The sequence below is a fragment of the Cucumis melo genome, chromosome 5 (genome assembly GCF_025177605.1).
Source record: "Cucumis melo cultivar AY chromosome 5, USDA_Cmelo_AY_1.0, whole genome shotgun sequence".
NCBI classification, from domain to species: domain Eukaryota; kingdom Viridiplantae; phylum Streptophyta; class Magnoliopsida; order Cucurbitales; family Cucurbitaceae; genus Cucumis; species Cucumis melo.
In genome coordinates this window covers 30,148,617-30,168,423 of record NC_066861.1, presented here as the reverse complement: position 1 = coordinate 30,168,423, position 19,807 = coordinate 30,148,617, and the positions used below count along the sequence as shown (strand labels likewise).

General features: G+C 36.3%; 5 protein-coding genes and 1 long non-coding RNA gene across 14 annotated transcripts; 5 read left to right on the top strand and 1 right to left on the bottom strand.

Moving 5' to 3' along the window:
* Positions 1-85: 85 nt before the first annotated feature.
* LOC103498777 (growth-regulating factor 6-like) lies at positions 86-2,212 on the top strand. Of its 5 annotated transcripts, none has more exons than XM_051084923.1 (3): positions 86-1,150; positions 1,237-1,570; positions 1,662-2,212. In XM_051084923.1, exons 1-3 carry the CDS (start codon positions 967-969, stop codon positions 2,089-2,091), a joined length of 948 nt encoding a protein of 315 aa, XP_050940880.1. In that variant the 5' UTR covers positions 86-966; the 3' UTR covers positions 2,092-2,212. The 5 variants fall into 5 exon arrangements, with proteins under 5 accessions (XP_050940880.1, XP_008459738.1, XP_016901874.1 ...); XM_008461516.3 differs by having other exon boundaries at positions 1,659-2,212; XM_017046385.2 differs by having other exon boundaries at positions 1,231-1,570; positions 1,668-2,212.
* A 995-nt stretch (positions 2,213-3,207) lies between these two features.
* LOC103498750 (mediator of RNA polymerase II transcription subunit 20a-like) lies at positions 3,208-5,805 on the top strand. Of its 2 annotated transcripts, none has more exons than XM_008461497.3 (5): positions 3,208-3,366; positions 3,454-3,596; positions 3,669-3,850; positions 4,035-4,115; positions 5,370-5,805. In XM_008461497.3, exons 1-5 carry the CDS (start codon positions 3,353-3,355, stop codon positions 5,610-5,612), a joined length of 663 nt encoding a protein of 220 aa, XP_008459719.1. In that variant the 5' UTR covers positions 3,208-3,352; the 3' UTR covers positions 5,613-5,805. The 2 variants fall into 2 exon arrangements, with proteins under 2 accessions (XP_008459719.1, XP_008459711.1); XM_008461489.3 differs by having other exon boundaries at positions 4,026-4,115.
* LOC103498768 (stress-response A/B barrel domain-containing protein UP3) lies at positions 5,655-7,166 on the bottom strand. The gene has a single exon (XM_008461507.3). It carries the CDS (start codon positions 6,633-6,635, stop codon positions 5,862-5,864), a length of 774 nt encoding a protein of 257 aa, XP_008459729.1. The 5' UTR covers positions 6,636-7,166; the 3' UTR covers positions 5,655-5,861.
* An 883-nt stretch (positions 7,167-8,049) lies between these two features.
* On the top strand, positions 8,050-10,010 carry LOC103498743 (uncharacterized). Of its 2 annotated transcripts, XR_007821039.1 has the most exons (3): positions 8,050-8,112; positions 8,275-8,399; positions 9,405-10,010. It is a non-coding gene; the product is annotated as an uncharacterized LOC103498743 (long non-coding RNA). The 2 variants fall into 2 exon arrangements; XR_539639.3 differs by lacking the exon at positions 8,050-8,112 and having other exon boundaries at positions 8,123-8,399.
* Positions 10,011-13,330: 3,320 nt separating this feature from the next.
* On the top strand, positions 13,331-16,057 carry LOC103498734 (uncharacterized). 2 transcript variants are annotated; one of them, XM_051084921.1, is made up of 5 exons: positions 13,331-13,660; positions 13,751-14,682; positions 14,789-15,184; positions 15,290-15,490; positions 15,580-15,831. In XM_051084921.1, the coding sequence occupies exons 1-5, from the start codon at positions 13,524-13,526 to the stop codon at positions 15,636-15,638; spliced, it is 1,725 nt and encodes a 574-aa protein (XP_050940878.1). In that variant the 5' UTR covers positions 13,331-13,523; the 3' UTR covers positions 15,639-15,831. The 2 variants fall into 2 exon arrangements, with proteins under 2 accessions (XP_050940878.1, XP_008459697.1); XM_008461475.3 differs by having other exon boundaries at positions 13,332-13,660; positions 15,290-15,501; positions 15,580-16,057.
* A 1,173-nt stretch (positions 16,058-17,230) lies between these two features.
* LOC103498727 (40S ribosomal protein S3-2) lies at positions 17,231-19,787 on the top strand. 2 transcript variants are annotated; one of them, XM_008461464.3, is made up of 6 exons: positions 17,231-17,398; positions 17,506-17,653; positions 17,769-17,940; positions 19,006-19,060; positions 19,148-19,279; positions 19,366-19,787. In XM_008461464.3, the coding sequence occupies exons 1-6, from the start codon at positions 17,369-17,371 to the stop codon at positions 19,558-19,560; spliced, it is 732 nt and encodes a 243-aa protein (XP_008459686.1). In that variant the 5' UTR covers positions 17,231-17,368; the 3' UTR covers positions 19,561-19,787. The 2 variants fall into 2 exon arrangements, with proteins under 2 accessions (XP_008459686.1, XP_050940879.1); XM_051084922.1 differs by having other exon boundaries at positions 17,254-17,402; positions 17,513-17,653.
* The last annotated feature ends 20 nt before the right edge of the window (positions 19,788-19,807 follow it).

Below are 19,807 nucleotides of genomic sequence, written 5' to 3'. Positions count from 1 at the left end.
GGATTTCATTGTACTGAATGACAGCAGTAAATACCTATTTGGCTTGACTGAATGCCTCGAGCTCTGTCCCTGTTTTGTACATATTCGAAAGAGAGAGAGAGAGAGTGACTTCGTTGGCTTCCTTACAAAATTAGGCTATGAGTTTGTTTTAAAAGCTTCCAAGTTTTTTGCATTAAACAAATGTTGGATTTGAACCACACACATCGACTGTAAAATGCGATTGCTTTTCCAATGTTCATACTAATTTATTTATTCTGTCCCCAGAGTTTGCAAGTCAACTAAATCTGTTTAATATTAAAATGAACGAAGCGAGGGAACACAAAGGTAAAACGTAAAAGTAACGTGTAAAGGAAAGGGACCGTTGGGGCTTGATCTGATCGGAATGGGAGAGGAGTCAGTGAGTCATATGTATGAATGATGTTATGAAGTATCAAAAATAGGAAAAAAGAAAAAAGGTAAAAAGAAAATGGTAAGTGGGGGGCACTGGGATATAGTCTGAAGCTCTGGGGTAAATGAACAGAAAAAGTAAAGAGTTGGTAGTTGCAGTAAAAGCTTAAACCGTACAAAAAAGAAAAATCAGGTGCAGGCATTTAGCTTCAGACTCCAACTCTTTTTAAGTGTGTCTGATAAATTTCCTTTTGTTTTGCTTTCCCCTTTATTAAATAATAATAAATATATTTTAGTTGCCTTTATTTTTTATGGATTTCCGTAGAGATGTCAGAGACAAGGGGGTGGCAGGCAGAAGCAGAAGATGCAGAGAGTTGCAGTCATAATATGAAAGAAAGAGAGAGAGAGAGAAAGCATTATAATCAGAACCATTAGTTTAGTTTTAAACATGCACAGAAGAAGATTCTGCAGCTCAATGGTCCCTCAATTAAATATACCTATTCTACTCTGAACTCTCCCTCTAATAAAACTAAAAACCATTTTCAACATCCATTTCTCCCCTCTCGACTGGAAAAAACAATGAGCGCAAGAAACAGGTTTCCGTTCACAGCAGCTCAGTGGCAAGAGCTTGAGCACCAAGCTCTGATCTTCAAGTACATGGTCTCCGGCGTCCCTATCCCTCCCGAACTGCTTTACAGCATTAAGGCAACCTCTTTGGACACTCCTTTCATTTCCAGGCTCTTTCCTCACCAATATCCACAAGGTAATTAACTAACTACTTCTCATTTCTTCCGTCCTATCCATTACATAATATTACATTATAGATGTTCTCTGTTGTGTCAGTTTCAGCAGTTGGATGGAACTACTTGCAGATGGGTTCTGGGAGGAAAATTGATCCTGAGCCTGGAAGGTGCAGAAGAACAGACGGTAAGAAATGGAGATGCTCCAAAGAGGCATACCCAGATTCTAAATACTGTGAGAGACATATGCACAGAGGTAAAAACCGTTCAAGAAAGCCTGTGGAACAAGTTTCGAAAACAACTCCTCTAAACTCTTCTAATCCATCCACCCCAGCCATCTCATCCATCACCCACAACTCTGAAACTCATCCCCATCCCCACCCTTTTCACTATCAAAGTCCCTCTGCTGCTTCTTCTTATCCATCCTTACTTCCGGATTACAGGTAATTTTATACAAAAATGCTTCTTTCTTTCCGTTTCTGAGATTTTGACTTTTGAGGCTAAACAGAGGATTTTGTTGAAACCCTGAAGAAGAAACAGGTATGTTTATGGGGAGAAGGAAGAAGATTTCTTTGTAAGGGAACAACATTCTGGAAACGTAAGAGGTTTCACTGGTTCGTCTATGGATGATTCGTGGCAGCTAACTCCTCTGACAATGAGTTGCTCTTCCTCATCCTCCAGATACAAGAACTGCTCTGCTTTACAAGGTGATTACTCTTCTTACTTACAGCTGCAGAGCTTTGGAAAATATAATGAGATGCAGAGTAAGATGGACAGAGATCAGGAACCACAGAAGACAGTGCATCATTTTTTTGATGAATGGTCTCCTAAACATAGAGAGTCTTGGGATGATTTGGATGATAAGTCATCTAATACTGGCTCAGTTTCGGCAACTCGGCTTTCAATGTCTATTCCTAACACAGACTCCTTCATCTTCAGTTCCAATAAGCGTAATGAAAACTGAAATCCTGTGGGTTGCCTTTGGGCATCTAGCATTTTGAGAAACAAATGAAAGACATCTGGTTTTGTATCCATGACCCGGCTGTTACCAAATTGCATTACAAATAAAAGTTTATTTTAGTTCAGTTTAGTTTTGTTTGTATGTATGATTTTCTTTGATGGGTTGTGTGTCCAACCAAGTATGTACGAAATGAAATGAAATGAAATGAAATGGGATGATGAGTTGTTGAGGGTTGAACACAACAGTGGTTGGTTGGTTCCATAAAAAGGATCCAAAGAGAGTGTCTTTAATGCATAAATAGTTGGATGATGAATGGTGAGTCAGAGAGTTCTGATTAAAATGCTAAGGTAAGCATCCTCTGCCCATCTGTCTTATGGGCTGCTTCTTTCAAACTTCTATATCTCGTCTTGAAATAATAATAATAAATAATGGGAAAGGGCCCCTAATGGACCGCGTTGCTTCGTGGTTTCCTGCTGCCTCAGAGTCTCACCCCTTTCTTTACAGTTCACACATCACGGCTGTAAAAGCCCAGAGCGGTGTTTTTGTTGTACATACCTCTCTTATTATTAACTTCTTTTCTTTTCGACCTATTTTCATTTACACCACTTATTAAATGCTTAAGCAAACACACCTTTTCCAAACTAAGTCGATTTTGAGCACCATGTTGGCGGAAGGTATCGATTAAGAATCAAGATCAAAAGGAACTGAAGAAAGGTTCTGCTAACACAACTGTTTCGATTCATTTTTCTTGTGACCCATTTCAGTTTCCATGTAGTCTCATCCTAAAATAAAGCCAAATTGGTAGCTTGAGGTAGTAGCAGAACTAGAGAGAAAGAGAGGATTGTCTTCTATTTCTCTTATTTGTGAAAACGTGTGAGAAAAAAAATGCTACCTTTAGGAGCACCGTTGACTGGATTATCATGTTTGAGAACGAAGACCTCAAATCTGAAGGTGCTTAATAAGAAAGAAAATGACTTCCAACTTAATTTGTAACATTAATCACAGTAAGAAATAGTGTAAAAGAATACGGTCAAAGTGGTAGGCCTTAAGAAATCAGAAAGGATGTACTATCAGACAGAGGACCCATATATATATGAATTGTGTGGACCCCCAAAGGCCATGATAAGTACTCAAATTGGGCTGGCAAGTGTCTTTATACAACTTTCCATTGGGCTTTTCCCCAAAGTTGCAAATTGTTCCTAAACTGCTCCCATCCCGACTTACCTCCGTCGTGATCTCGCTGCTGTTTTCTACGCCCGGAACTATGCCGCTAAAATGGTAAAACCCTCCAGAGACCCCGATCAAAATACTCCTCGTCCCTTCCCTTTGATTCTTGATTTAGTTTCACCGTTTTCCTTTGCCCAGGGTTTTGCATTGGCAACCCAATGCCGGCAGCACTGTTAACAGTCAGATACTCAACGAGGTTTCGCAATGTGTTGAGAGTATCCATGGCGTTAAAGGGGGCAAGTGGAAAGCTACTCTCACTTTCTACAAACCCATCTTGCGAGGTAATCGCGCTCTTTGTCTTCAGACCTTCTTCAGGATTTGATTACCTAAATGAATCTTAAATCTGTCAACAGACCAGAACTCGCCGGCGGCCGAATTCCCCCGCGACTTTCTCGGAATTTCGCTGCCGGAGCAGCCAAACAAGTATTACCTTATAATTCGTGGCCAACGGATCGTCTTGGAAGCTGATTTTACGATTCAGGCTATAATGGAGAAGCTGCAGTCGTACAAATTGCGCGTTGCTCTCAATTTCGAGGTTGGCCACTCAGCTTCTCTATCTCTGATGTACTGCATTTTTCCCATGTCCTAGAATTCAAGTTTAAAGTTGATTTTTGTGGCTTTCTAGTCTCTACTCGCTTTCCATTTTTGTTTGTAGTCTGTGAGGTGGATAAATCTTTGATTACAGACAGTTCACATTATTGGTTTTTTAGGGGTTTCAGTATCAGTTAGGGGATTTCCAACTGAGAGTGGGAAAAGTTGTTCCCAACAATTCCGAGAATTTGAGAGGAATAGTTATGGAGGTAAGGCTCATTTCATCATTTCATGGGAACTATGCTTTTGTGTGATTGCATGTTCTTCTGGTTGTTTGTTTTATTTGTGCTTTTTTATGTCTTTTTCTTTATCTGAGCGAGCAGTTTCTTTTCCCCTGGCCTGTTTCAACACAATGTTTGGCGTCTGTGTTCAAGTATGGATATAATTAAATTTTGAATGTTATTCAACTCAGTATTAAAGCATGAAATCTTTTGTTTCAATTTTTGAATGTCATTTATTCTCCACATTAATATTGATTTTCAGTGTTTGAACTTCTACAATATTTCACACCTACTAGCGGGATTGTTGAAGTATTGATAAGACGGTGATTAACTTGGTAAGTAGAAGAAAAAAGTCGGTCATCACATAGAAGTACAATTCTGTGAATAACTTATCAGTGAGCTTTGAGGCCAGGGATCTTCTGTTGAGAAGTAATGAGAACCGATTAGGATATCTTTGCAAAAGCCCGTGTAACATTAGTTATGGAAGTCATTATTGTGAATCTGCGATCTTCACATCTGTTTGTATTTGATACTGTCATTGTTCGACATGAATCAAAGTGTTTTGAGTAAATTCCTCTGAAAGAGTTGCTTAGTTTGGAAAGTGTATTCCAGTTCACTTGAATGCTTGAATGCTTGAATGCTTGAATGCTTGATGAGACTGTGTAGTAGTCTTTGCTTAATCGGATGATGATTTCGAATGTCTGTCCTTCACTCTCCTTTTTCCCCTCCAAACTATTCTTGAAAAAATGCAGTACCATGTTCTATATTTTATTGTCAAGTCCAACTAGTATATGTTTTCGACTATCATGAAATCGTAGAAACTAAGGTAGTAGGGGATGCATGTCTTTGTTCCATGTTGGTTAGATAGAGACGGTTAATACGGTAGTTAAGTGGTTTGGCTCTCCCACACTGTAGCCGATTTTTGAAGTATTCTCCAAGGTGCTTAAGTAACTCACAGAAACCCCTCTATGATGAATAGCTTGCACTTCTCTAGCAAATCTTGATTCGGTTTTGTAGTTGTGTTTAATTTGTTGCGATGAATACCCTATAGAAAGTATGTGGGATTTAACTAGAAACTAAAATCTGTATGTCAAATGTGGCAATGTTATATGTCTTTTGGGTGTAAATATGAAAATTGCTCTTTGTTGGTGTTCCAATTAAACATTTTGAATAAATGTTGAGAGAGCGTTTACCATTCCCGTGATAGATATTGAATGGTATACTAAAACCTGGATATTGCAGATCGAGTATCTCCCAATTTCTTCAATGGAGAAATCAAGACAGATAATGGATGAGTTCTTCGATGTATGGCAAGAAGCCATGTCAAAAAGTTCATTACCAGGTCGTTTCATGCACATAGAATCAAACTTTGCAGAATATGGACTATCGGATTTCTATACTCCTCAACACACAGCAGTTCAATATGGCAACGTCATGGCTCAACTAATCGCTACTGTGCAAGCAGTTCAATCCGCTAGAAATTAGCTTACTTTGATAATTGCTTGTATTTATCCGTTACTCTTCTTCTTTTTCGAATGATGGAACATTAGATTTTACTGAAATTTTCAAGTTTAAATGCAACAGACAGAGAAGAAACCCAAAAACATTAAAATGCTAAAATTTCAAAAGTGCGTCTGCCATTCATACATCAATGGAGGACGCTTTTATTCTATTTCAACACTTGGCCACAGACATTGTTCACCAGGAACTTTGTAGCGATGATCGTAGATGGGTTTAGAGACTTGCCGTTTTCGGCGGCGGAACCACGTAGTCCACCACAATTACACTCTCCAAATGTTCCCTGACCTTCTCTTTCTGCAATTCCACCATTTCTTTGTCTGAAGCCGCCGCCTCCAACTCATTTGGCCCTGGGAAAATGGCAATCGAAGCGATTGAGAAACCCTTGGCTCTGGCCGGGGAAAAGTTGTCGCCCACCGTCAGCTGGACATTGGGCCCCAATTTCTCCCTCATCCCTGCGATGACCTCCAAGATCTGGCCCTTGACTTCGTCGCCCAGATTCTCCTTGAGTTTGAGGAAGGTAACTCTAAGGGCGGAGCCAGGAGATGGGACGAGAGGGCCTTGCAAAGCATCGGCGACCCAATCGACGGCCATGATGTCGTCGCAGATGGGAAGAACAAATTGCTTGACGACGTTCATGTGAGCAGGGTGGGCGGAGTAGATGGAGAGATCCTCCTTGGAAGGATAGCGGCTGTGGAGGAGGTGAGTGAAGGTGGAGGAGGAGCGGTTGCGGAGAATGGGGCCGGCGGTGAGATGGAGGACTTGGTCGAGGGAGTTGAGGCCATTGAGGCCATTGAGCATGTCGTTTACCTTGGAGGAATCGAGGCCATCTTTGACCTTGAAGAGGACGATGTGCTCGATCGGTTGAGTGTGAGCGGACATGTTGACGGAAAATGGTCGGGAAGAATGACAGGGATTTAGGCGGAGGCGACGGAGATTCCTGGAACTGAATGGTAGCGTCGACCAAGTCCGGAGAGCAGAGGAAAGCATTTTAAATTTCAATGTCAAACGATGAGAATCACAGATTTGGGGGGGGGGACAGGGACGTGCTGCTGCGGTGTGCCATTTTACAAATTTAAAATATTAAATACAATTACACAAAATTAATCACCAAAACTGCCTGAACCGGGTCGGTTGGGGTTTTACCTAAAACAAGTAACATCAAATTGGGCCAAGTTTAATATCCCAACTAATTTCGAAAGAATGCCCTTGTTGTGTTTATGGGTCAAGCTTTAATATCATATTGGGTTGTAGATTTCTAGACATCCTTTCAATTTACTTAGACCTATTATGTTCCTCCTTATTCATCATCCTCCATATGTGCTCTGTTTGTTTGCGAGTTGCGAGCCTTCAAGGTCGTCATTTATTTTGTTGCAAGCTTCAGTTGGGTTTGTGGACCATATTTTTTATTATTGTTATTATAGAATTTAGGTTTATTGGTGAGGCTTTTAGGTAGAAAACCCTTGTAACTAATGGAATAGTAATGATAATATCTCAAATATATGTATATTTCAAGAGCTTTACCCACACCGGAAACTGAAAGTTAAAGCCCTTTCTTTTTTTTGTTTATATCGTATCCTCAATGCTTATGCCACCGAAAATCCCCCAATCCCAAACTCATACTCCCATTTCCTCTTTTTCCCAAATATCCTCCTCGCCTATAATTATCAATTCCAAATCATTTCCCAACTTTCTAAATCCTAAATAAAAAATCAGGTTACTTTTTATAATCTATTTTATTTCTATATTTTTGTTGGATGTCAAAAATCTAAACATAATAAATGTATCTAATAGGAGAATAATGGGATCTATTGTACATTGATATCTCCATTACGTTTAAGTAGGAATCAATAATCTTAGACATTCCTTTCTATTGTTAAAGAATTGGACATGATGTAGCGCATTCATTTCAATTGTGAATTTCCTCAAAGGAAAAAAAAAGTCAAATTAGTTGTCATTTTGAAGGAAGTTTATTAATCTACACCTCTCCTCGTGGTATTACCAAATTTCTTCCAAATATAATTAATGATGAGAACTGAGAGATTGTCAAAATTGGAGTTTTAGTACATTCCATTAATAAGGAAACGAAGGAAGAGAAAAAAAACGTTGCAAGTGTTTTTTATTTATCATTTAAATGTTTGAGAGTAAAGAAAAAAGTAAAATGATTTCCCATGGTTTAGTGGAGGGGACAATTAAAGAAAGCCAAACAACTTTTCTAATTTTTTCCTTTTGCAAAAACAGATATTACAAACAAATGCAATAAATTTGAGAGGAACTTTGAATTTGAATCATATTCCACGTGGCGGATGTACAAGTGTTTGGAAAAGTCAAGATTTAGATCTTAATATATATATAAACATAGAACCAATCCCCTCCTAATTTCATGAATGCGGCAGAAATGGAAATAATAAATAGGAAATAACAGATGGGGATATTTCAATATTAAATTTTTATTATTATTTTAGGGGTCCGTCTACAAGCGTGACTGTCAAATCTATATATTCTCTCTCTCTCTCTCTCTCTCTCTCTCTCTCTCTCTCTCTATCTGTTTTATTATTATTATTATTATTATTATTTAGTTTAATTAGTTTATTTATTTGTCCATCTCTTTCTCTTACTCTCTATCTAGATTTCTCAGAAGAGGTGTCTGTTCCGGAGATTCGATTTAATCGGCGATCTTTTTCCACTGCTCCTCGTGAATCAGACTCCTCTTCCTCCTTCTCTCCCTACAATATAATGTTCCAGATTTTCAAGGTACATCTTTTCTTTTTTAACGCATAATTTTCTTTTATTTTCACACCTTTCAAATTTTGCAATTATTACATAATAATCAAACTAAACAAACACCATTTTTTTTCTTCCCCTTTCCTTAGAAAATTAAAAAAAAAAAAAAAAAAACTGCGAGTGTCCGTGTTTTTGTTTGTAATTTTACTTAGTTGTACATACACTAAGATCTTCTATTTTAGATAGTTTTAGAAAAGAAAAAGAAAACAATTGATTAATTTTGGTGTCCCCAGGTAGCGCCTGCAGTCATTAAATTATCTTCCCCTTTTAGTCCCTTAATATTCTGAAAAGAATTTGAGATTGTTCTTTGATTATTTCTTCTGCTTTGTCTGAATTTGAATTAATACAGTACCCATTCATATTTTGCTTAAATTAAATGGGGGATTCTCCCTCTTTTTATTCTTTTTAAATAAACATAGTAGTTTGTTTATATGTTTACGAATTTCAAATATTTTTAATTAGAAATATAGAATATTAGATGATAATGGTGTGGGTGTTGTTGCCTTGGCTTCTCTGCATCATTGACTGGGTTCTTTAGTACTGTTTGAAGAGATTCTGAGCTCTAGAAGGGTATTCTCTCAGTACATTAAGAAAAAAAAAAGTTCCTTTTTATGGAAATGAGAATGGGATCTGCTTTTTCTCTCTACTTCTCATTATCGAGTAATAATAAAAAAAAAAAAATTGTTTGTTTACATTAATAATAATTTCTCTCCTCTCATCATCCATGGAAATGGAGGTGATGATTTCTGCTACAGTTCTTGTCTCATGTGCAGAAACCCGTTTTCTTTTTTTTAGTTTTTTCCCCCTCTGTTTGGGGGTCATGTTAGTGAAAGATTGTACAGATAAAGAAGATATGATTATGGTCGTTCATTATTATTATTTTTTTTTAAAAAAAAAAAGAAACATGCATGTGTTGAATTAAATTATGCAAATTGTAACTAAAAAACTCATCTTTTTTTTATTTATTTAAAAAAGGATTATTATTGGGGAAGTGATTGAGTGAAGAAATAATATGGACGGGGAGACATTGTCAAGAGGAGAAATTGATGGGAAAATGGTACAGAGATTTCAAACGAATTTCGTTCAAGTACAGAACATTTTAGAGCAAAACAGAATGTTGATCAATGAAATAAACCAAAATCAGGAGTCGAGAATGGCGGGTAAAGTGAGCAGAAACGTGGGTCTGATTCGAGAGCTGAACAACAACATCAGAAGAGTTGTTGATTTATATGCTGATCTCTCCACTTCCTTCACCAACTCCATCGAACATGGAGACTCCGCGGCCAAGCCTGGCTACAAGCGCAACCGCCCGTAGCAGCTATTACCCCCTTATCCTTTCTCATCTCATTCTTTCCCTTACTACAGCCAATAACTTAAATTATTCTAAAACCAAAATTTTCTTTTGTTGGGGGAAATATATTGTGAAGTAATTAGGCAGTGTGTGTGCCCGCTGTGCAGTGTAGGTACTACTCAACTCTATTCACTCTTCTCCTATGAACTCAAATTTAAACCTCCTTTTGTTCCTCTGCTTTTTTTTCCTCACAAAACTTACTGTTTCATCATTTTATTTTCACTGCTTAATTAATTTTGTCCATTTCTCTTTGTAGAAATTATTGTATCGTTATCTTATCTCTTTTAAAGAAAAAAAGAAGGTAAATTGTTTGTTGCAAAGACATTTCTCATCTTGGTGTTTGCGAAGATGCTGTGGGTTGAATGAATGATGGCACCTTTGGAGGGTCTTTTTGGCTCACAGCCACACACCCACCACAACATCAGAATCTCAGATAAGGGATAATGGTCTTTTTTGACCCTACCATTCCTCTTACTATTATTTTTATTTCTCAAATTTTTTACCAATGTGCCATCCCTTCCCTACCATTAATTATTACTTTGTTTCTAAAATCACCATACTATTTACAAATTCTTCCGCTTCCTCAATATAGCAGTAGTTATATTGTGACAGTTTTATCGACTAATGTTGTTAAAAAGACAGAAGCAGCAGGAGTACAGTTGTATATTAAGATAAGAGACAGAGAAGTAAAACAGTGACACCCAACAATATGACACAGGGACCCAAACCTTCACTCACTTTTGGCTTAGATTTGGAACAACTCAGCTTCTCCATGCTTATCCCTTCCCTCTTCTTAGCTTCTCTTTAACTTATTTAACATCATGTGATAAATAAGGTTCAAATCATAACAGTATAATTTCCTCTGTTATTCACGTCCACATGTTTAGTCTATAATAATTTGTACTCGATTCTTTTGTTGAATCACTACTTCTTTGCAATGGTTTATTTAAGCTTGTGTCCTAGTTTGGAACTTTGATCACAATCTTAGATTACCAATTTTCTAATATCACGAGATGCTACGTTTTACCGATCATTGACTAAAAACATGCTGAATAAACGCAAATTATAACTAAGGACGATGTATAATTTCCTCTATTATTCACGTCCACATGTTTAGTCTATAATAATTTGTACTCGATTCTTTTGTTGAATCACTACTTCTTTGCAATGGTTTATTTAAGCTTGTGTCCTAGTTTGGAACTTTGATCACAATCTTAGATTACCAATTTTCTAATATCACGAGATGCTACGTTTTACCGATCATCGACTAAAAACATGCTGAATAAACGCAAATTATAACTAAGGACGATGTATTCCTCTCTCACTCTTCATAGGTTTCTAAATAAAAGTTACATAAATTTTGATATTTAATTTGGAATATTGTCAATCATCCTTTAAATATGATTGGAACGAGTGGTACGTGAAAGTGATGAATCCAAAATAAATTCATGGTACCTAATTCTTAAGGCCCACAAGATTGATTGCTAGAAAATTAGCAATTTGAATTTGTTTTTTTGGCAATAATGTTGGTGTATGAGGTAATCCTATTTCTCCTTCATCTAAAAACTTTGCTTAAATTATTATTGAAAATGCAACCAATTAATTAATCCCACCCACATTAATCTAAGTTTTAAATATTTTTCCTCACTGCTTTACACACTGATAATTCAATTGCCTTTTTATTGTAAGTAGGAAGGAAGAAGAACCATCCAATATTGGAACTGCTGCTTCGTTGCTGCACTACACCTTTTAAAAACTTATGATACAAAACACCTTTAATAGATTATTTAGTGATCAAATTAATTAGGTAATTTAGGTTACATGGAGATCAAATTAAGTCTAAACCACCGCTAGTTTAGACTTTAAATACAACAAAAGTTGCATACAGGAATTCTATCTGTTTGGCACTTTTAGCAAACAAAAGGGAGGAACTGGATTCTGGATCAATTCAATCTCTCTTTTTCTTTTTTTTTTTAGTACATTAGTCAAACTTTACCTACAATACAGAACTCAATTCTAAAAATATAAATTTTTTATCATTATATTCCAATAAATATATTCTCACTTCTAAAAAACAATAAGATCCTAAACGGAAGAGCTTTTATTTCATAATTTCTTGTTGCTAACTCTCTCTCTCTCCCTCTCTTGCTGTTTCGGATGATCTCTAGCTTATCACGGCGCCACACCGACAAGGAGGTTGGGAATACTTAACAAAAGGGATAGTTGCAAATTTAGCAATTATATTCAAAATAATTAATTATCTAGCAACATTTAAAAAAAATTGCAAATATAGCAAAATCTGTCAAAATATATCAATGATAGGAGTCTATCATCGATAAACCATGTAGCAAATGTTGGTCTATCACTGATAAACCATAAGAGTCTATCAACGATAGAAGTGTATCACCGATAGATTTTGCTATATTTGCAATTTTTTTAAAATATTGCTACATACTTAATAATTATTCTAAAAATTGCTACCTATTATAATTACCCTCAACAAAACTATATCTAATTCCCTTATGGCCTAATGTGTGGGCTTTTCACATGGATTGAAACGCGGCCCAACAAATTTACCCTCTCTTACACCCTGAGCTTTCTATAAATAAGTCCAATGATACCATTTGTTTACCTCAATAATCTAATCAATTATTATTTATTATATTATATTGCTCATTTATTTTAGTTAGTTAAAATTAGGACACAGGAGCTATTTCAATCATTTTATTATTTTGGTTGAATTTTGATTGCAAAATTTCAGTAAGCAATAATCAATTAGTTGCTAATATTGATTATAGAGAATTTCAAGTAAACAACTCAAAATAAAATAGCGTTATAATAATTTTCGATTAATTTTGATATTGATTAAATTTATTGTTGGTGGAAGAAAAAACCATTTAAAAATATTTAAAGAAAATAAAAAGTGAAGTAAAAGATGAAAAGAGTATTGGAAAAGTGAGATGGTGTTTAGCTAGTGAGTCAGCTCAGAAAGGGGTTTATGGAATGGGGTCGGGGCCGGACAATTTAATGCCATATCGACTCAGTTACAAGACGACGCGGCCACGTGTGCAAACCAACAATCTTTCACAAACTGAAACTTTGAAAATCAGTCACAACTTCGTGGTCATAGCGTCATGACTCAGGAGGGGAGCCTCGATTTTCTTTTCTAAAGGAGAAAGAAAAACAAAAAAGAATTGCTTTGGACGTCACGACATTTCAGTTTCAACTTTCAATTCCACCCCTGGCCTGCCCGTTTCTCAATTTTGCACTTTCAATGGTATTCTCATCAATCTTCTTCCGCAATCTCGCCTTCACTTTTTTTTTTTTTTTCCTTTTATACATTTAAATTTTATTTTACTTCTTTCTTAGGTAAAGCCAAAATACTAAAATCACAATAATTCATTTCACTTAATACTTTGTATTATCATTTCACTTCATCTTTAAATGTTTGTCAAAGAAAAGAAGGAACAAAAATGAAAAAAAAAATATCCTTTTATAACATTTAAAAAACAATACATTACTTTTTCATATATAAAGTAAAGGGAAACTGTGAAAGACTCTTGTGTGTGTGTGTGTGTGTGTGAGAGAGAGAGAGAGAGAGAGGTTTCCGTGTTGGTCGGTACAAGTGGAATGTCCACTTCTCAAAAAGAAAATGAATTCTCTCCCAATTGTTTCGGCCTTTTAATTTCACTTTGCTTGCAATTCTGGAATAGGCTCAGGATGAATTGATTCCTCTAAAACTTATGCTTCCAGTTCTTGCCTTTTCCCCATCCCATTTTTATTCAAATGAGTTTTTATGCCATAACATGCGTCCTCTCATATATTCCATCTACAATTTTCTGCTTTCTCTGTTTGGAGCAATAATCAGATATTTTTTCAGGTTTGTCTCTTAACCTTATTGTTATTGTTATTATTACTTTTTTACATTTCTCAATCAAACTGCACCCACTGATCACTCAATCTCTCTCAGAATTCAGGTTCACTATGGAACTGTTGATTCTGTTCTTCAAACTAAAGGCCAAGAAAGTGAATTTCAAGCAAAGGCTGAATACAATTCAAGCAAATATCAGTTGGAACCTACCACACAAATCCATGGATTCATCCAAGAATCTGAAACTACCACCTGTTTTGTCCAAGAATTCTGCTTTACCGCTTCACCTTCTTCTTTGGATAAGCAAACTCCTGATCGTGATTTTGAATGTTACAGCAGAAAATATTTATGTGAAAGTGATGCTGGGGTGAAACTTGAAATATTGAACTCTGAAGAGGGTTTAGAAAAGTTAGATGAACACGAGGGTTTAGTTTCCAATATAGATGCCCCGATTCCTGCGGATGTGGAGAAATTTGGCCTTGATTGTCCCGAGGTTGAAACCCTAGTGGAAGATGGTTCCTTTCTTTTTTCAGATTCAGACTCTGAATCTCCAAGTTTTGATGAAGAGTACGTAGAAATAGAATTAGAATTAAAACCACGTTTAGATGTCTCAAATAATGCCAAAGTTTTGCCTGTAAATGATTGGAGCGAGGAGGAGAATCAAGATTATTTGGTAGAACTGACAGAAACAGAAAAGGTTGAGAAGGGGATGGAATTTTTTGATCAGCAGCAGCAGCAAGAAGAAGAAGGAGAAGAGGAATTCTTGCAAGAGCACCAAGATTTGATAAACCAACTCAAGATAGAGCTAAGAAACTCGAGAACAGGAGGGCTTCCAACCGTACAAGAAGAAGAAGATGAGGGAGAGGCAGGATCCATGTGTCCCACAACGGTTGAAACTCTAAAACCTCTAAAAAAGGATCAAAATTTTGAACTCAAACAACATTTCAGAGAGATCCAAAAGGTGTACAAGACTTATACAGAGAAAATGCGAAAGCTTGACATCTCCAATATCCAAACAAATTACGCAATTGGTAAGTTAATTAGGAACTTGACCTTGTATTGATATCTTATAAGTTGTGGATTAGTAAAAAAATTGGGGAAGTCAATTGCATTATGATGTGATTTTGTTTGGTGCAGGTTTAGTTAAGTTGAAAGATCCAAATGGTTCAATGGATGGAAAGAAATCTGGTCTTAAATCTGTGTTTCCCCTCAAGTTAAGGCCAAGGAGAGGAGATGTTAAGGGCTGTCCAATATTAACGAGAGACTTAAAGAGGGACATGGAAATGGTGTATGTTGGACATCTTTGCCTTTCTTGGGAACTTCTGCATTGGCAGCACAGGAAAGCCACTGAGTTGCAACAGAATGACTCTCGAGAGGTTTCTCAGTTCACTCGAGTTGCCAATGAATTTCAACTCTTTTCCATCCTCATTCAAAGATTCATTGAAGATGAACAGTTTTGCGGCCCTCGAATCGACAACTATGCCAGAAACCGACTTTTCATCCGTAGTCTCCTTCAAGTTCCCGCCATAAGAGGTAAATACATGAGCACGCTGAAGATCTATTTGGATTAACCTTCAAAATGATTAGCAACACTTATAGAAGATTACAATGAAACACTTGACCTGATTCTCATTGCAGTGGATTGTGTAAATGACAAAAAGCAACGAGGCAAAGAAGATGAAAGTACCATCTCAACTGCAGCTCTAGTGTCAATCATTGAAGATTCAATGCAGGTTTTTCGGGAATTTCTACGCGCAGATAAATTCGTCAAGAATTCAACGATCAAGTGTGCTCAAGTACAACTTAATGCACAACGGATGATGATGGAAATAAGAAATGGTCTGCAGAAGGTGTGCTTTCTTGGTTTTTCTCATTCTAAATGATTATTTAGATGGTATAGTTGATATTCAATTTCCATGTAAATGCAGAAGGAGAGAAGGCTAAAAGAGATAATGAGAAGTGGGAATTGTATAGCAAAGAAGTTTAAAAGGATTGGTGAAGAAGAAGGGAGGGTGAAGAATGAATTGTTGATAGCGGAGGTTGAATTGAAATTGGTATCAAGGGTTGTGAGTATGTCAAGACTAACTGAGAGCCAATTGATTTGGTGTCATAAAAAACTACATCAAATCAATTTTGTGAATAGAAAGGTTGTTATAGAACCATCGTTTTCTCTTTTCCCATGTTGACTTTCTTAGTCACCTCACCACCTAGCTGCATCTTTATCACAGCAGCTAATTTGAGGGTTGTTTGAGCTTAAAAAAAAAAAATTTGAGGGTTGTTTGAGCTTAAAAAAAAAAAAAAAAAATTAAATGAAATGATTACCAAACAATCCTAAAAATACCAAATATTTTGTTTAACACACTCCTTTTCATTTACTATTGTATCAGTCATTTCTTGATCTTTCAATTGGCAATCAAGGAACATTTCTTTCACCATTCACATGGCATAGTCAATAAATAGCAATGATATCCTCCTTGGTTGATTATCGGGGCTTACAACTTATACAATGATAATTCGTTGAAATTTTAACTAAAATATAGTTTCATTTTCATCAAATTTGTGATTTTGGGACGCGGATGGTGAGATTCCTTCCGCTTTGTCACAGTTTGACACAAATCTCCTGAATTCTTTAATGGTGCTTGAAAGGGAAATCAATGGTCTCCCGAGGAAGTCGTTGGCGAGTTGACTTATGCCCCAAATTTGGGTGGATCTTGTCAAGCACTAACCTCGCAAAGAGGTCGCATGCCTCAATAAAATTAGAGAATGATGACTCAATTTTTTAGGGTGGTTTCAACTAGCTATTTTGCAAAATAATAATAATAATAATAATAATAATAATAATTTGGAGATTATGGATTAAAAAATAAAAATTTTGGGAATTTATTCGTCGAACAATATCTCACTAATTTATTGAAAAAATTAAAATATTAAGATAGCTCATTAAAAAAAGCCTATGGTCCACCATCAAAATTAATGAAAAATGGTCAATGCTACCTCTAAAAAACACCTAACTTTTGAGTGGAAAAAGACATTTAAATTGAATATCATCCAAAGTAAAATTGAAAAAAATTAGACTTTTACCTAATTTAAAAATCTATGATTATAATAGATAATAATTTTAAATATAATAATTAAGTGTATAAGAACATCTTCAAAAAATTGTAAATAAAAATTGTAAATATAGTGAAGTCTAAAGCTATAAAAGTTATCAAAGATAATCTAATATTTGTAATAAATATATAAATTTGCAACTTAAAAAAGTGTTAATATATAATATTCTGAATCTAAGTAAGTTATTTAAAAGTATTTGTGTTTTATAGGTGGAACAATCTCTCACCAATTTACCAAAAATCTAAAATGAGAAGGGAGCTTTTAAAGAGCGAATAATACCCGATTAATTTAGAAACTTTAATGCTATTTTTCAAAATAAATATTTTAAATTCGGCCTTCTTCGTATCAGCCCATTTCTATATGGCCTTCTCATCAATGACCGACAATAATTGGATCGGAGATGGGCTTGTTGGGCCGTATCTAAAAACCAATCGCCTCCGTTCATCTTGGAAACCCTAGATCCAATTTTGCTATCACAATCTCATAACATTTGCATGCAGCCATATAAAGTTCAATCCGCGGCAGCGCGGCACAGAGGCTTCCCTTCCCACATCTTAGATATTTTTTGAGCGGCTTCATTGCTCTCTTTCCAGCCTCTCTTTGAATATGGCGACCCAGATGAGTAAGAAGAGAAAGGTCAGTACACAAATTTTCTCGATCTGTACTTTTTTCCTCCCATTATCTGCAACGATTGACCTCTTTCATCTTCTATTGATTGTTTTTTCTTTTCGATTTTGTTTCAGTTCGTAGCCGATGGAGTGTTTTTTGCCGAGTTAAACGAGGTTTTGACCCGAGAGTTGGCAGAGGATGGGTACTCCGGTGTCGAGGTTAGAGTTACTCCTATGCGCACTGAGATCATCATCCGAGCCACCCGCACCCAAAACGTTCTCGGTCAGTTTACTTTCATTTATAAATTCAATTGATTAAAGTTATTTGAACAACCTACCTTATTCGTTCATTGGACTTAACGTATTGGATTAACATTCGCACTTTTTCTGTTATATAGGTGAAAAAGGTAGGAGGATTAGGGAGCTAACCTCTGTTGTGCAGAAGCGGTTCAAGTTTCCGGAGAACAGTGTTGAGCTTTATGCCGAGAAAGTTAACAATAGAGGGCTTTGTGCCATTGCCCAAGCCGAGTCACTTCGTTATAAGCTACTTGGTGGCCTTGCTGTTCGTAGGTACTTTTTCGTTTTTCTTCCCATAACTACTAGTAGCATTATTTTTATTAATTTAAATTGAAATGGGAATATTATTTATGATTATGAAAGAATAAAAATCACAGAAATCTTATTTCTAGCGCAAATATTTGACATCTTGTTTAAAATGCAGTATTTGACTAACTATATAAAATCTCACCCAATGGGAGCTTCGTTTTAGATTCATAAAAATGGTTTCCTTTTCTTGGATTTGTGATTACGTCATCTACAAAGCAGATTGGTTTTTTTGGTACCAACCTCGTGTCGGAAGGTGACAATATAAATTGAGCTCTTCCATTTGTTAATCGTTGTGGAATCATTTTGTTTCACACTGTAACCTTAGGGAAGATACATGCGCTTCCTGGTAGTATCTTTAGTCTCTTCTTGTCACATTATTTTTGGAGGCTAAAGATAGTATTGAGACGTTTTCTTAAAATAGGTGAGAACTAAGTCTCAATATTAGTCAATATAAACTATACTGATAATAAGAACGTATAATCCAGTTTTGTCCAGCACAATGTTTGTAGGAAAGTACTTGCAGGTAACACCTATCAACTAACACTTTCTTGTAAACAGATTCTACAAGGTTAGTCTCAATTCTCTGGTAGCAAGGAAGCGTGGTCTGTGCTTGAAAAGGAATCTTCTAGTTTTTTTCCCCTTGTGTGCGTGTGTGCGTTCTTTCTTAAATTTTCGGCAGGGGACATTCATACATGTCTTCCTATGAAAATCTACAAGAGAAGAACTGCATTCCACCTTGTCCGCATTTTAAGCCTACTGTCCGCCCCAATACTTATCTTACCATGAACGTCCCTATAATTTAATCCAATCTTGGAAACCCATTTGACATATAAATTAAAATCACTAGGCAGTGTATACACCGATCAAAGCTCACTGATGTGCTACAAGTCAACTCTCGAGTTTCCGTTTTGTTTAATCTACATGTTTTTTTCTAATCCAAAGTATTCAATGTCAACTTTTTTTCAAGTTTTTGTGTTCATATTATCTGTTAGACAGTCTAAATGTTTATATATGTACTTCTTCCATCAGGGCATGCTATGGTGTTCTGAGATTCGTCATGGAAAGTGGAGCGAAGGGTTGTGAGGTTAGTTTGTAGCTCAATCCGCTATTATTATCAACATATGAAAAAATTGTATAGCTATGTTAACATGCAATTTGTAAATCGCAACAGGTGATTGTTAGTGGAAAACTCAGGGCACAGCGTGCAAAATCTATGAAGTTCAAAGATGGATATATGATCTCTTCGGGTCAACCAGTCAGAGATTATATTGACTCGGCTGTTAGACATGTTCTTCTCAGACAGGTTAGCCTCGAGTATTAATATATAGAACAATTGCTTACACAATACATCCGTCACTCTGTTAATGTTATTTTGTTTTTCTGGCATAGGGAGTTCTTGGTATTAAAGTTAAGATCATGCTTGATTGGGATCCTAAGGGCAAGCAAGGCCCTACCACCCCTCTTCCTGATGTCGTCACAATCCACTCTCCCAAGGAGGAAGAAGAAATCGTCCATAGACCACCAGCAGTTTTGACCGCTGATATTGAGGTTCCAGTAGCAGTACCACCAGTACCAGTAGCTTGAGAGGGCTCTATTCTAGATATTAATGTATGGAATCAATCATCGTCCATTTTGTACTTTCTTTCCCAAAGATTTCGTTATGTCTCAGTGATCTGTTGGTTTGGGCCTCCCGACTGCAGAGCGTTCTTTTTGATAATCGAACAAAATGCATATGGAGAACAGTCTTTTTGAGATATTAATTTTCAATTTTTGCCTAATGATTATTTATTCTGAACCCTGTTTGAACTAAATCCCATCTTTTAGGTGCATA

What these genes read in the sequence shown, in the direction of transcription:
- LOC103498777 (XM_017046377.2), top strand. Translation starts at nt 967, where the DNA reads ATGAGCGCAAGAAACAGGTTTCCGTTCACAGCAGCTCAGTGGCAAGAG. An exon ending in TCCTCACCAATATCCACAAG is followed by an intron (nt 1,151 to 1,230) that starts GTAATTAACTAA and finishes CTGTTGTGTCAG; the next exon opens with TTTCAGCAGTTGGATGGAAC. An exon ending in TCCTTACTTCCGGATTACAG is followed by an intron (nt 1,571 to 1,658) that starts GTAATTTTATAC and finishes GAAACCCTGAAG; the next exon opens with AAGAAACAGGTATGTTTATG.
- LOC103498750 (XM_008461489.3), top strand. An exon ending in GCGTTGCTCTCAATTTCGAG is followed by an intron (nt 3,851 to 4,025) that starts GTTGGCCACTCA and finishes TTGGTTTTTTAG; the next exon opens with GGGTTTCAGTATCAGTTAGG. An exon ending in TGAGAGGAATAGTTATGGAG is followed by an intron (nt 4,116 to 5,369) that starts GTAAGGCTCATT and finishes TGGATATTGCAG; the next exon opens with ATCGAGTATCTCCCAATTTC.
- LOC103498768 (XM_008461507.3), bottom strand. Translation starts at nt 6,635, where the DNA reads ATGCTTTCCTCTGCTCTCCGGACTTGGTCGACGCTACCATTCAGTTCC.
- LOC103498734 (XM_008461475.3), top strand. Translation starts at nt 13,524, where the DNA reads ATGCTTCCAGTTCTTGCCTTTTCCCCATCCCATTTTTATTCAAATGAG. An exon ending in ATAATCAGATATTTTTTCAG is followed by an intron (nt 13,661 to 13,750) that starts GTTTGTCTCTTA and finishes AATCTCTCTCAG; the next exon opens with AATTCAGGTTCACTATGGAA. An exon ending in CCAAACAAATTACGCAATTG is followed by an intron (nt 14,683 to 14,788) that starts GTAAGTTAATTA and finishes TGTTTGGTGCAG; the next exon opens with GTTTAGTTAAGTTGAAAGAT.
- LOC103498727 (XM_008461464.3), top strand. Translation starts at nt 17,369, where the DNA reads ATGGCGACCCAGATGAGTAAGAAGAGAAAG. An exon ending in AGATGAGTAAGAAGAGAAAG is followed by an intron (nt 17,399 to 17,505) that starts GTCAGTACACAA and finishes ATTTTGTTTCAG; the next exon opens with TTCGTAGCCGATGGAGTGTT. An exon ending in GTGGAGCGAAGGGTTGTGAG is followed by an intron (nt 19,061 to 19,147) that starts GTTAGTTTGTAG and finishes AAATCGCAACAG; the next exon opens with GTGATTGTTAGTGGAAAACT.